This window comes from Asterias rubens, chromosome 19 (assembly GCF_902459465.1).
Source record: "Asterias rubens chromosome 19, eAstRub1.3, whole genome shotgun sequence".
In the NCBI taxonomy this organism is placed as follows: Eukaryota; Metazoa; Echinodermata; class Asteroidea; order Forcipulatida; family Asteriidae; genus Asterias; species Asterias rubens.
The window spans coordinates 1,298,906-1,313,644 of record NC_047080.1 but is presented as its reverse complement, the minus strand read 5'-3'; the positions used below and the strand labels follow the sequence as shown (position 1 = coordinate 1,313,644).

General features: G+C 38.9%; 2 protein-coding genes across 3 annotated transcripts; one reads left to right on the top strand and one right to left on the bottom strand.

The window, feature by feature from the left end:
• Positions 1–20: 20 nt before the first annotated feature.
• Positions 21–2,124, top strand: LOC117303269 (28S ribosomal protein S2, mitochondrial-like). The gene is made up of 3 exons (XM_033787429.1): positions 21–84; positions 651–752; positions 1,052–2,124. The coding sequence occupies exons 1-3, from the start codon at positions 27–29 to the stop codon at positions 1,708–1,710; spliced, it is 819 nt and encodes a 272-aa protein (XP_033643320.1). The 5' UTR covers positions 21–26; the 3' UTR covers positions 1,711–2,124.
• A 116-nt stretch (positions 2,125–2,240) lies between these two features.
• LOC117303267 (tetratricopeptide repeat protein 28-like) lies at positions 2,241–14,667 on the bottom strand. 2 transcript variants are annotated; one of them, XM_033787427.1, is made up of 16 exons: positions 14,582–14,667; positions 13,554–13,779; positions 13,239–13,448; positions 12,594–12,771; positions 9,341–11,697; positions 8,571–8,718; positions 8,130–8,348; positions 7,831–7,978; positions 7,209–7,381; positions 6,331–6,458; positions 5,711–5,945; positions 4,970–5,055; positions 4,599–4,756; positions 3,969–4,278; positions 3,682–3,758; positions 2,241–3,044 (listed from the first exon to the last, which is right to left on the bottom strand). In XM_033787427.1, exons 2-16 carry the CDS (start codon positions 13,641–13,643, stop codon positions 2,705–2,707), a joined length of 4,857 nt encoding a protein of 1,618 aa, XP_033643318.1. In that variant the 5' UTR covers positions 13,644–13,779; positions 14,582–14,667; the 3' UTR covers positions 2,241–2,704. The 2 variants fall into 2 exon arrangements, with proteins under 2 accessions (XP_033643318.1, XP_033643319.1); XM_033787428.1 differs by having other exon boundaries at positions 6,331–6,434.
• Between the last annotated feature and the right edge of the window lie 72 nt (positions 14,668–14,739).

Below are 14,739 nucleotides of genomic sequence, written 5' to 3'. Positions count from 1 at the left end.
CCTCATGTGACGAAATTATTTCCAACATGGCGGCCTCCGTTCGGCATGTACGGCAAATTTTGATGCAAGGTTTTCGTGTAAAAAGTATGTATTTGTTAGATTTTAACCGTGAATGGGTTATCCAACATCATATCACTACTTTCATAACAGTTTTTGTACATGAATGTGATCTTTTGAATAGCATAATATTCGCTTAAAATCATGATGTAATTGTAATTAATTGTAAGTTGTAACATTGCCTGTGTCTCTGTGTGTGTCTCTAACGGTCTAGTGTCTGGGCGCGCATGATGCTGGGCTTGCCTTTTGGATTTGCTTTGGCATATTTGGCTTGGTCAATAATTGGTATGGTTTGTTTTCAACATGAGTCAGTTGAATCTTAATATTGCTCTATAGACTGTGGTATGGTTGAGTTGGTCAAATGGATTTTGTCAGTTTACTTCTAATTTGATTTTGAATTGGTCATGAACATTCGAACAAATCATGTTTCATGTTTTATTAATTATAATATTAAAATATTATTATTAATAATATTTAATAATTTGTAGGCTAGATGGCCTTAGCTTTCGATCCAAACCGGACCTTCTTCAGAGGCATGTATATATAATCATAATGTTACTAATCTTGATTTCTTTCTTTGTCCTGTTGTGCAGGTGGTGTTTCATGTTACAGTAGATCAGTTTATTCAATTGCGAAGAGTTTTTCAACACAGAAGTTATCGTCACTTGATTTGAAAGTAGAAACAGCCGAAAAATGTACGTCCAGTTTTTTATGAACTTAACTTCTATTAATTATTAACAAACTAAACTTCACTTACATTATAAAGTGTAATTTTCATATAATTTGTCAATGGTTTAAAATTTAATTGGCAAATGTCTTTTTAAGATCTGAAAGTAGTAGGTAAACTGTACCTGGAATCCAAAACTTTTCTGGTAAATCTGATTCTTTATATAAAAATAACAAAACATGGCGTTTAAAAAAGTATTTATCATAAATGACACTCGTGCTGTATGAATGTTCCCTTGATGGCTGCGTATAATTATTTTGTTCACAGATGTCGAAGGAGCTAAACCTTCAAGTGATGTCACCAACCCGTTAAAGGACCCAGATTTCTTTAAGGTGAAGGATCTTGTCAAACTTCAAGAGCTGTTTGACTCCAGGGTACACATCGGCCATAAAGACGGCCTAATCAACCCACACATGAAGAAGTACATCTTTGGCATTAGACAGAACCAGTGCATCTTAGATCTTGACCAAACAGTGGACCTTCTTCAAGAAGCGTTGAACTTCACAGCCCATATCGCTTACCGTGATGGCGTCATCCTATTCATCAATCGCACACCACAGTTTTCATTTCTCACTGAGAACACAGCTAAGGAGTGTGGGGAGTATGCACACACACGTCATTGGCAGGGAGGTTGTTTCACTAATGCACCGATCCAATACGGTCCGGGTACACGACTCCCTGACCTTCTGGTCTTCCTTCATACACTAACAAACACCTTCACTGAGCATTTAGCGGTCACTGATGCTGCTAAAATGAACATCCCAACGGTTGGGATTGTGGACTCTAACTGTAACCCTAATCTGATATCATATCCTGTACCTGGGAATGATGATACCCCCGCTGCTGTCGAGCTTTATTGTAAGCTCTTCAAGACGGCCATTTTAAGAGGAAAGGCTAAGCGGAAAGAGATAATGGAGATGCAGTAAAGAGGCACAAAAACTTTATCATCAGATTGAAAATATATCTTAAGGATTCTGGAAAGAGCAGATGGTGTTATCTCTAGAAATATTTCCATGAACAAAGTATCTGTGCTGCTGCCACTCATCTATCAAGATTGCGAAAATTTAAAATTCTTGTTCTACTTTGGGCTATCTGCTCAGTTCAGTATACAAATTTACCGATTGTCCCTCCACTTGGGGCAGTTTTGGCCAGCTATATACATGTAGTCACAACAAAAATTTCCTCAAAGTTTGTGTAGAATCAGAATGTTTGTGTAGAACAATTTTGCTACTTTTCAAATAAGGGAGAAAATTGTTTTTTGGGGGGTTTGTGAAAAGAGAGAAAGAAAGGTTCAATAAATACACTAATTCTTTTGACATTCATAAGTGTGGACTCATATAAATTCCTCCATTTTTTTAATGACTATATTGAACGTATTTATTAAATTTTTTAAAGTATATGATCTAATATTAACAAATAAAATTGGCTTCAAAATTATTAATTGCATATTCCAATGATTTTACAACTAAATAAATATCAATGTGTATATACAAAAATAAAGTTTTGTGCACACATACTAGAAAAGCTGATAAATTTGTATACATGATCAGTGTAAATTGGAAGAATACAAAAAAGTTACCAACATATTTTCAATCAATTTAAAATGCTAAGTGACAAAAGTCCTCGACAGAGCTTGGTTTTCAAAAGTGCATAATCATTGAATTAAATACACAAACAATATATTATATACGCAAATTATTTTGGTCGTTTTGAATTGGAGAATTGTTTACTGTTGCATTTCATGATATCAAAGCAAATAGTAAAATAAGATAATATACTTTGATAAAACTTCCCTTTTGGTAGGGTTTTAAATAATTCAATATTAAGCCCTTCCTCCGATAGGGTCTCTGGACCACTGAGAATTTAAACACTCGAGAACAGCACCTTGCCTAAATAGAGTAATGAAAATATTTGATTCAGTTATTTAGTATGGGCTGATTTTCTACTGACATAAGGCTGGAAGAGTTTCTGCACAGCATCCACATGACGTTTCTGTATATCGGAATTCCGAGCATGCAACAAGAAATGTCCATAATCTCTCCTCTGATCAACGGCCTCCATGCTCAACTCCACAGCCTGGTTCACTGGTTCCCGATTGCATGATGGCGTAGTACCAGCCTTGACCTTGACGACCTGTGGGTGGGGCTTGGGTCGACCAATAGCTGATAAGGATTTCTGAGCTTGTGGTGTGACTGAGTCAACGTGCCAGTGACGAGCGTGTTTGACGTGGCGGCCATATTCCAAATGAAGATCACTTAAGCTGTTGACAAAAAGTTTAACACTGATAATAATTGGTTCTCAATGGGAGACTTTTGGGGCGCTTGGTGGCAGCAGACTTACCAGGTAAAATTCATTGTTCTCGGTAATGTGCGCTTGCTCAGAACTACGTACACAATGGAAATTACCTGGTAAGTCTGCTGCCACCTAGCGTTCCAAAGTCTCCCATTGGTTATAGCCAAAGGCATACTTTATATACCCAAGAACCTTTACGGTATTATTATCCCTGTTCATTAGGCAAACATCATCCCTTTGGGAGCATACAACCCCAAGCTACTTAAATTAGTGCTATGAGGTTAATCCAATACAATACTGTCTCATCCCTCTCTCAGGTTCCAACTTATACACCTAGGTTAAGAGAAGCAATTATGGATTGTGCCATGCTCAAGGACAAAAGTGCCATGCCAGAGACTTGATTCAACCTTCAGAACTCGAGTCTGATGCAGTAGACCACTCGGTCATGACAAACCATCAAATAAAACAAACAAAATTTCAAAGAAAATACATGTACAGATACAACATGGCCTAATATCACAACTCATTACCATATTATGAACTGTAAGAAGCTTATATATGCGTATATAACAATTGAATATTCATTTTAAAGTCTTCTTGCATACCTTCTTGCTAGTCTCATCTTGTCCTTCATCTCTGGTGACTTCACAGATTGGCTCCACCATGGGGTTGAAAATTTCAGCTAGAAAAGGCAAATCATTTGAATTATAAAATTATTTATATACTATTACACAAAAATAGGCGTTTGTACTGATGGTGATTTAGCATCTTGAATTGTAATCCTTCAGAGTCTCATAGAGGTGTAAGGAGTATGGCCATCTCTTAGGTTTAACTGGCAATGTTAAAGTAGGGGTTGGGTGAGGTTGGATTGAGATAAGCTTTTAAAATTCACCTTTTCCTTGGAAACTTGGACTGGATTTAATGACGGTAGTGATTTCATTGGACTTGGATCAGCATTGATGACAGGTGCCGTCCGCAGCCTCACAGCTGTAGGAGTACGTGACCTCAACATGTTTGGGGTCAGAGTTCGAATCGTACTTGCTGACCTCATTGCAGACTTGATTGGGGTCTTATGAGCTGAGCGGGTGATGGGTGATTTGGTGCTGATGCCAAGGTAACGGATGTCAAGACGGTGTAGCATGGCTCGTCCCTTTTCACCCATGACGGAACAGAGAACCAGAAGAGCAGCATTTAAAAGAGTCCTGAAAGAGATTGAAAATAAGTTATTAACAGAGGGGTCGGTCTACGCCACGCAGTTAAAGATGATCTGCCTATGTTTACAAGTCACTGCAGAGACAACCTTAAGCTGCATAGATAGACAATGTGGAGTGGTAGAAGTGTGTGTGAGAATAGAGAATAGCGGCGGTGACTCCATGCAGGAATGAGCCCCATTACAATTTGAGGATGAAGGGTACAAGTCTATGCCAGATGATGAAGATGAAAATAACAGAGGAACACTTCTGCATCATCTGGTTATAGTAAACCCTCAACAACCATGCACATATTATTCATTGTGACTTACTTATTAGCAGTTGTGCCGTCAAACATCAGAAGCTGGTTGACCTGAGAAAAACCAAGGCTGACCAACAGTGCCCTCGCTTGATGATGACCCCACAAGTGGCTGACCCCTGTATCACTGACCTTCAGCTGAACTTCTGGCATGTGCTTGGTGAAACTTATCTGTGGGAACGAAATGTGAAATGAAAAATTAATCTAATAGGAAACCTAATCTATGGCTCGCAACCTTGACAAAGTACAAAAAACAAAATACTTAAAGATGTCTATAAAAAGATTGACAGAGAATGTCATTGAAAGAAGCAAAACAGGAAGACAAGGGAAATTTTAAGGCAATTGAAAGAGGTAAAAGGTTTAAGAAAACTGCCTTTTTCTTACCACGTCAATGAGGCCAGAGAGGAGAGGCTCTTTTGCTTCTAAGACTCTGGCAAGGTTGTGGGCACACTCTCCATTCTCACAAATATCTGACGAAATACAAAACAAATTATTTCTCATTAATCCTTTGTGATGACAAACAGTGTTGAAAAAGAGCAATCCCAAATGAAGTTCGGTACTTGAGAGTCTGTTGATGAATGCTTTAAGATAACAATTATTTATTGCTAGGGGGATATAATTTGGATCTTGTAGCTCTTGGGGGCTGCTTGGCAGGTTGAATGAAATAAAGAAAAGAAAACCAAAATTAACTCAGAAACCTGTTCGCAATAGTCGAGTAACTGACAATTCCACCCAAGCTGACACATTCTCAAAGACTAAAATGACAAGAGGCAAGAAATGAAAAGACAGAGAAACAGAAAGCATCCCTTCTTTCTGCCTCTCTCTTTTCATTTCTTCCCACTTGACTGCTTCTGTTCCACTAGTTTACCTGCTTATGCGTGTCGAGAAAGACTTTGCAAGGGTTAAAACATTAGGCATTTAACTATTTTTATTCTATAGGAGATCTTTTGTGTAGCAGATTGTGTCTGTTTTTCTTTGTGTTGTGTTTTGTTTTTGTTTTGTTTTTGGTTTTACTGCGCCTTGAACACCCAGCAGGGTGGATATGTGCGCATTACAAGTCTTAATATTATTAGTATTATTATTATTACAGCAGATTATATTTTCTCGTTAATAAGAAATATTCACCTTTTAATCCCATGAGAGCCTGTTGAACTGGTTGAATCGATGCATCAGGGTCCCATTGTGGGTAGACAACCTGAGGATTCAGAGTACTAGAGCTACCAGGCTGAAAGTGAAACCCGATCTGATTAAGGAGTGGAATGGCTGATGGTGATGTCATGAAAGACTCTGGGAGAGGCTGTACAGACGGTGATGGTTGTCGCTCATTCTGTGGTTCTATTAGGTTCAGGCAATGGTTTACCTGCAGAAAAAAAAGAAAACTCAAATTGTTAATACCATCTATAACATCCTTTGTCCTCACTACTTAACTCTTATCGGTTCTCAGCCACCCCCTAGTTTGTAAACTAATAACTTTGATTGATGGCTATATTTTTGTCGGTATTTTTTTTCTGGAAACCTTCCCTTATTTCTTTGCTCCTCTTTTTGCTATAAAAGGACATGTTAAACGTTTATGTACTTGTTTTTGCCTCTGACGAAAGTCCGGTTGAATCTAAAGCTAAGGTCATCCCCTACAGTTTTATAACATCTACATGTTAATATTATATGAAATCTACCAGCCTAATCATCATTTTGAATGTTGAAAAAAAAAAAAACTCAGAAATAAAGTAAATATATTATGGTCTCACCAGCTTGCCCAGTTGGGAGATGACATCCGGATGCTTGGAGTGATGTAACAGGAGACCAGACAAGTGCTGTCTGATCTTTTCAAAGAGAAACGCTGCATCACCAACTTCAGGAGAAAGAGAATGAACATCTGAATAAAATTTTGGGCGTGGAAATATTCAAATATTTAGGGGAAAATAAAATAAGGTAATGGAATGATATTAGGTTAACAACTGCTTATGGGAGGGAGGATGTGTAACTGAGGAGTAAGTTGAGAGAAGTAAGTAGTAGAAAGGTTTTTGAAGGTTCAAAGAGGGCGAGACATCAAAAAGAAATTGTCAAGAAAATCTTGAAAATCTGGAGGGATGAGAGATGAATTCAGAAAGAGTGTACACATTCTGAAAGCAGACTTTCATACACTCTTGTTTTGCTGAGATAGAACAATGAGCCATTCAAACAGCGTTATTCTGTTTTGAGGGGAATATCATTTCCTAACTTCAGCTCCCCCGAGTTCTTTTCACATTAAATGTGTCCCTGAGCAAGACACTTAACTATAATTGCTTCTCTCCACCCAGGGGTAAATGGGTACCTGTGAGGGCAGAGATGGTTTTTGTGATTGATTTAGCCGAGTAGCGCATATTAATGTTGCACAAGGCTGTATACTCCCCACCAGGGAGCTGAGATGGGTTTAAGGAGTGATTTAAGGCCCAGTGACCAGGGGTAATAATGTGAAGCGCTTTGGGAAGCCCTCCGGGTGTGAAAAGCGCTATATAAAAACGGGTTATTATTATTATTATTAAATACCTGTTCTTCTTTTAGCCCCATACCAAGCGTGGCTTTTAGTTTTGTTTGGGGCGAACTTGCAAACCAAAAATGACGACGATACAAATAATTCCCTTACCTTGACTTGATTCTTTTCTTATGTTGAGCACATCAGTCTTTTGGCTGTTGAGATAAGATGACTCGGTTGAGTTAAGAAGTTGATCTAGCATGTCACGTTTGACTTCAAGGAGATTGATGTATGGATCACCTCCAAGGATACAAAAGGCTGCCCAGTATCGTGGGGATGTGAACCTGGGGAAACAAAACCAAATAAAATCAAAAGAAGCCCTAGCATGATACATTTTTATTTCATGTATACAGACAAAAGGTTTTCCTTTTGAATGGGCAACTCTACGAGGGATTTCTGGAGAAATTCTAGGGGCACCAAGGCATTGAGCTCCCAAGTTTTGTGTTAGTCAACCTTTGACTTAAATGTGAAAAGCATTATTAACAAAGTGTGTTTTAGTTTGCAATGGCTGTAGTTATGAGGCAACCATCTTCACAAAAACCCGTTCATCTTTCTGAAATGAACAATGAACAGATTTTTTTACCTAAAATGTTCTCATCTCTCTTTACCAAACCAACAGTAAAAACTGTGAAGTTCTAATCTTCTGCACTCAACCATTCTTCATTTGAAACTTAACATAAATCAGTTTGTTTGCTTTCAATATTTGCATAAAATTATTTCTTCTTCTTCTAACCTGTCATCTTGTCTGATGCTCCTCTTGGCCTGTGCAACCGCCTCCGTCACATGGCTGCCTTCTTGAAGAGCAGCGTAAAAATGATGCCAGAACTTATCCTTAACTACGTCCGGTACCGACCACAGGAGAAATAAAACTGACTCCGCACCTAAAGAAAAAAAGTTGTCCCAAGGCAAGTTAAGCAATGAAGACTATATTTTGGCAAGGGATTTTGGTATGAACAGTAAATATCTATAACAGTAGACACATAAATCCTTTTAGAATTGCTTTATAAGCAACATTCGTATAAAAAAAAGTACCTGCAACAAGGAACGCTAGAGGAAGTTGAAATTGGACATCTCGGTGGCGGTTTCCATAGCAACAGCTCATCACAACCATCTTAGCCTGGAGTTTCAAACCAAGGATGTCATCTACTCCAATCATGTATGCACTCTGGTTATATGAACCATCAGGAAGAGGTTGAGTGGTTGGGTTTGGTGTACAGGCTAGGCTACCTTGTTCCCAGGAACCATACATTGCTGTGGGGTTCAGTAAAAGTGGGAAAATAGACACATAACAAAATATATTATCTTGTAATATTTTTCACCAAAGCGCATTTCACTTTGCGAACCTAGTGAACTGGGTCAGATCAGATGAAAGAAAATGATTCAAATAACATTTTCTAGAAATTTGAACACGAGTATGAATTGGTAAATGATTCATAACTTCCTATGAATAAATAGTAGATTGAAATATCTTACCAAGATGCACCAATGTTGCTTTGGGAAGCTCAGACAGTAGCGACTCCTTGGTGACCTTTGAACCCACCATGACCTCTGTGTCTAACTGGTGGGCAACCTTGTGAGCCTCTGCTTGTGCACTCTTCAACTCAGAAAGTGGTTCCCAAACCTGGAAAAAATGATTGAATCAAAGAATACTTCATTGTCGTGCCATCTTTTGTTCAAATCATCTTGGTATATTGTTGTCTAATTGAATACTGTAACAAAGGAATTTTCAACAATTTCTCGACACATATAAATGAATAAATTTGTAGAGAAGGTGATACTTTGATGGACAAAAAACACAATATCCACATATTTACACTAAACTTACACAGTTTGAAGATAATGATAGTAGAAAGCTTCCCTGAAATTCTTACTTGCTGATGTGCTGTAGTTTTTGAGAAATGAGTAAAACAATGTCATGAAAATAATTTTTGTCTCACTGATCATGAGACGAACATTATTTTAGCATGTAAAAACGTGTTTTCATGACATTGTTTTACCCACTTCTCAAAAACTAAAACACCCCAGCATCTAATACTTAAAGGTACGCTTTCTACTATCATTATCTTCAAACGGTGTATCATGTTTTGTGTTACAAAAAGTACTCAATCCTTTAAAATGTGGAAGAAAAAAAAACACTTTTATAAATCTGACAAGCACAAGGTGCTAAAATTATTCATTGACAATCTATAAAAAAAACAAAAAAACAAGTATTTCAAAGTAAAAACTTAAATGGAAGTACCCACCTTCCCATGGAGTTTCAACTTTGCAGGCAGTTCAGGATTTCCGACGACTAGAGCTCTTTGCTGTACACTCTGAAGCTGGTACTCTTGAATCTTCCCATGGTTTGCCGAGTTTAGATTATGGCCACTCCAGGTGTTAGAAATAAGAGTGCTACTGGTTCCCTCTCTATCCTCAAGAAATCGCTTCTCCATCAGAGCAACTTCATTCTTTGGGCTCTTAGAAATATAGTAAGAGTTGCTGTCGAAACTGACATAGCTTGGTTTGGCACTATTTTGGGACATTTTGGGGGCATAAAGATTGCGTTCTGCGATGATTGAATGGGGGCGCTCTTTGGGCGGAATGACAACTCTAAGCATGTGATCCAAGTATATGGGATGCGTCGGTGATGATTGCAAATGAGATGAGCTACTTTGCGTTTGCACTTGCGTATCAACTTTTCTCTCCATGCTTTTAACATTTTTGAGAGCTTCAATACAAGGGAGAATGGTAAGGTGGAACTTGTCACCAAATGTACCCCCTTCTTCATCTTCCAAGGCATCAAAAGGAACTTGACTTAAGACTTTGTCTGCGACAATCACAACAGAGCTCACCCCTTTAAGTAGACTCTCAACTGAAGAAAACAAAAGTTCATACAACTTTCTTGAGGGAGACATTTTAAGTGAGTTTTGTTTTTCTTCTTCACTGTTAGGGGATGAAGACATACCCTTGATGGTTTTTCTTTTAGACTTGGCAAGATTTAAAGTCTTCAATTGGTGAATCTTAGAGTCCTGTAGGGGCAGAGCTCGGTATTCGGTCTCATATGACTCTCCGTCTTTGTTAGAGGAAGCTCTAACTAAAGACAAGAGTTCTTGGACATACTGGGGACAATTGTCTACCATCGTCTGATCTTTGCTTGTTAGACAGCCTTCTTCAGGTCTTAAGACCCAGCTGAGAACGCAGGAACGACAAAGAGACAGATAAACAACCACTGCCGATTGTCTGTTGACAGTTTTACACATGTCCTCAACTGTTGCACTACTGTTCAATGAATGATCCAAGGCATCACTACTGTCACCAACGCTGGCAATGTTCTTCGCTACCGTCTTAAGAAACTCACATCTCATTTGAGTCTCTGCATATTCCAGAGCCTCAAAGGGTCTTTTGAGTTTCTTCAGAGCAACTTGGACAATGCTGTTACTCTGTTGAAGAAGACATGTAAGATCCTCCTTTCTTTGCTTACTGTCTTCAAGACCTCGACTGCAGTAAGCAACAGTTTCCTCAGCTAAAAATCGAGCTTTCTCAAGATCCTTCTCTTCTCTCGACATGAGTAATACTTGGGCAAGTTTACCTCTACTACTGTAAGCAAGGTCGATCTCCTTGGCTCGTTCTGCAAGACTTAAAGCTTGTTCAAAGTAATGTTGTGCATGTTGAGGCCTTCCTTGCCCCTGATGAACTTCACCCATACAAATAAAAGCTTCGATTTCGGTCTCAAATTCGTCAAGTTTGCGGCTGATCTGTAGAAAGCGTTGAAGGTACTCCAAAGCTTTGTCCGAGTCTCCCAAATCTTCATGAATCCTAGCAAGGCTTCTTAGAGCTGTGGCCTGCATGGTGTGGTAAGACAATTTCTCTGCTATGAACAGTTGTTGCTCATAGAGACTCTGGGCAAGAACATAGTTACATAACTTATGGTAGACCCTTCCCAAGCATCCGTAAGATCTCCCCATACCTCCTCGATCTTTTGACGTTTTTGTGATTGCAAGGTAAGATTTAAAGTTCTCAAGAGATAGTTCAAAATCTCCTGTGGCTTCGTATAAAGAGGCCACAGTGAAGTGAGCCTTCCCGAGAAGTTCACTGCTGCTAATTCCGTCAGTTCCATCAGCAGCAAGTACCTTTAAGTTCTCTCTAGCATGCTTCAAAGCATGTGGAAAATCACTAACTGCATTGTATGCGGTACTAAGAGTCTCATGAACTAGGCGTTGCAGATTTTCATCAAGATACTCAGGAAACTCCGCCTCTTTATTTTCTATCAACTCTAAGTCTTTGCAGATTGAGAGTAGTTTCTCATAGTAGACAATTCCTTGGTCCAGGTTACCATCTTGGAGATACACTTCAGACAGTCTACAGTAGATTTCAGCCTCATAGCTTTGGTTCTTCAGTTTCAGCGCAATAGACAGACCCTGCTTGTAGTAGTCTTTCGCGGATTCATAATCCTTTTTCCCAGCGTGTGCCGCTCCGATGTTGTATATCGCCCTCTGTTGGCAGTGTTCATCTAGGGTTTTTAGATCAAGGGCACTCTGTAACACCTCAATGCATATCACATTCTGTTTGGCTTGTTTTAGGTTGGCTCCAACCTCTAGCAGTTTTTCCGCAGGTGACAACCCTGGGAAATAAATCAAAACAGTAATCAGTGGCTTTAAATCAAATGAAAAGAAGAAGAAGAAAAAATCCCTGAAATGAATTGGACAGAGTTTAAAGATTACAAAATAGTGCAGCTCGTTAATATGTTCCACATCCTTGAGGGAACATATTACCCCATCACTTAGGGAACTTCATTGGCTACCAATTAGAGAACGAATCCGTTTTAAGATTGCTCTTCTCGTTTATAAATGCTTTAGCAAAACTACACCTCATCATATTACCACTTTACTGTCATCACTCCTCCACGATTTCTTCGGTCCACACTTGACATCACTCGCTTGAATGTTCCCCGAGCAAACAAAGTTCTAGGTCGGAAGGCTTTCAGTGTGGATGGGCCCATGATTTGGAACAATCTCCCAACTGCCATTAGGGAATCAAATACTCTATCTGCTTTTTGTAAAGTCCTAAAGACTCACCTTTTTCCACATCAATTTCTTTCTAGTGCGCTATGACCTTGATGGAATAGCGCCTTATAAATTTGATTTATTATGTTATGTTGTGTTTCCTCTCAAAGCTTTGTTTTTGGGGATTATGGTGGGGTTTGTTTCAACAAGTCTCACAAGCCAAATAATTTATGAAAATATAAAGGCTATAAAAATTTTTTACAATTAGAGATACATGTATTTGCTTCATATATAAACTTCAACATACAAATATTATTACTTGCCTGAAGCATCATGCTTGATACTTCACAGAGGCAACAAAGGCAATTGCCACCATGCCCCTGGCCATTGCCTTTTGTGCCCCTTAAAATGTTCTAGAATATCCTGGCCTCCTTACAACAACCCTCCATGCAAACTTTTTATAGCTCCATGCAGCAACCATGTATTGATTGAGCCTGAAAACATCGATACTCACCGACAAACTTCTGAAGAGTCTCTTCAGGAAAGTTGCAGAGATTAGCGGCGACTACAGCAACATTATCTGCGAGTCTATCCCGGTGATTGACATCATAATGTAAGGCATTTAAGAAGGCACTTATGGCTAAGCCATAGAACTGCAGGTTATCAAGACTCACAGCTAAGAGATAATGTCCCTGTAAAAAATGCAAAGTAAAACATCATTTAATAATACATTTAACTTCCTTGAGCAATTAACATCCTTTATCACTCTAACAAAAATTCAACATCATTACGGATAAAGACACTGGACAATATTGGTAATTGTCAAAGACCAGTCTTCTCACTTGGTGTATCTCAACATTATGCATAAAATAACAAACCTGTGAAAATTTGAGCTCAATTTGTAGTCGAAGTTGCAAGATAACAATGGAAGAAAAAAAACACCCTTGTCACACGAAGTTGTGTGCTTCCAGATGCGTGATTTTGAGACCTCAAAATCTAATTCTGAGGTCTCGAAATCAAATTCATGGAAAATTCTTTCTTTCTTGAAAATTATGTTACTTCAGAGGGAGCGGTTTCTCACAATGTTTTATACTATCAACCTCTCCCCATTACTTGTTACCAAGTAAGGTTTTATGCTAATAATTATTTTGACACCCACCTGAGGTACATGAGGGTTTAACTTGATCAAATTCTCTGCATCTTTTCTTGCTTCAGCGTACTCTCTGAGCTCAATGTTGGAGACAGCTCGTCTGGCCAGTAGCTGTGCATTATCTGTGTCTATTTCTAAAGCTTCTCCGTAACATGCTGCTGCAGTAGCAAAATCTTTATTGCGGAACGCTGCATCACCTTCCTGCTGTAGTCTTTTGACCTATGAAAAAAACAATAGTTTGATATCGTTGTTCGTGGAAATGAGAGCGGAACGAACCTCATAATTCTATGAGTAGGCGACATCCATCTTATGAATTTTACTTACACTTTCAATTTCTTCAGCTTCACTTATGGGTTCACTAAAGCCAGCAATGCTCGGCAGACTTGCCATGCTGGCACTGTGTTGGAACTCCATCTTAATTGATTGGATGCTGTGTCAGTCAGGATGGCCTGAAGATCTAAAACGTACAGGATGGCACCTGTTGTCGACTTCCTCTTCACTTTGAAAAAAAATTTCAGCAGTCCATGGTTTCACTTTTATTTCAGTCTTTCTGTTGAAGAAAAAGACATTGAGTTTTAATCGAGTTGATAAATCATTAAACCATATACAACATTCCATTGTGTTTATAAAAAGGTCATGGGCCCCCATGGTCAATGGAAAAATATCAGTATCCTATCCTATCATGGAGGTAGGAATCATATGGATGGTTTGCGGTAACACCATGTAATGACTATCTCTAATGAGTTGGGCTGGTTCTGAAAAGAACCCGTTGGTTTCAACTCGACATTTCGATCAGTAATCAGTATGCTCTGATTGTCTTCTGGAGAAAAGATCAGATCATACTGATCGAAACGTTGAGTCAAAACCAACCAACTCAGTAGAGATAGTCACTACATGGTGTTACCACAAACCTTTCCATATCATCATATTTCCACCATGCAAAGTTTCAAATCCTACTTATAATCCTGATCTGAATCCTGATAGTGATATTCCTTTTCCTGCCACTTCACTCGTTATGAAAAACTCTGAAAATGTTTGTGAAAATGTGGTGGCAGGATACGGTATATCTTTTCCAGTATACCTTTGCACGATGTTCGTGCTTGTACATCTTCATCATAGTTTACATTGCCGTGCATTTCCGTGTCCGTGCCCGTACCTTTTTCGGTAGTTGCTCGTTCCTCCATCTCGTTCCATCTCGCCGCCGCGCCGCGGCGCACCGCCCCGGCCAAGAAATGGCGCCCGAGACGGTACAGCGACTCAGCCAGAGTCAGTCAATTAAAATCGTAGACTACATTAAAAAAAACATACAAAGTAGTTATAACTTTACTATGACATATAATCTCAGAACTAACCTTCATATAAATCGGAAAACAACACGTCAAAGGTGGATATTCTGTAAAAACTTGTCATCCAAATTCACGATACCGTAACGCTGCCGGGCAACCACATTGTTTATGACAGCAGCAACCCAACGACTGTTTTATTTTTTTTGTCAATAAAGACATAAAAC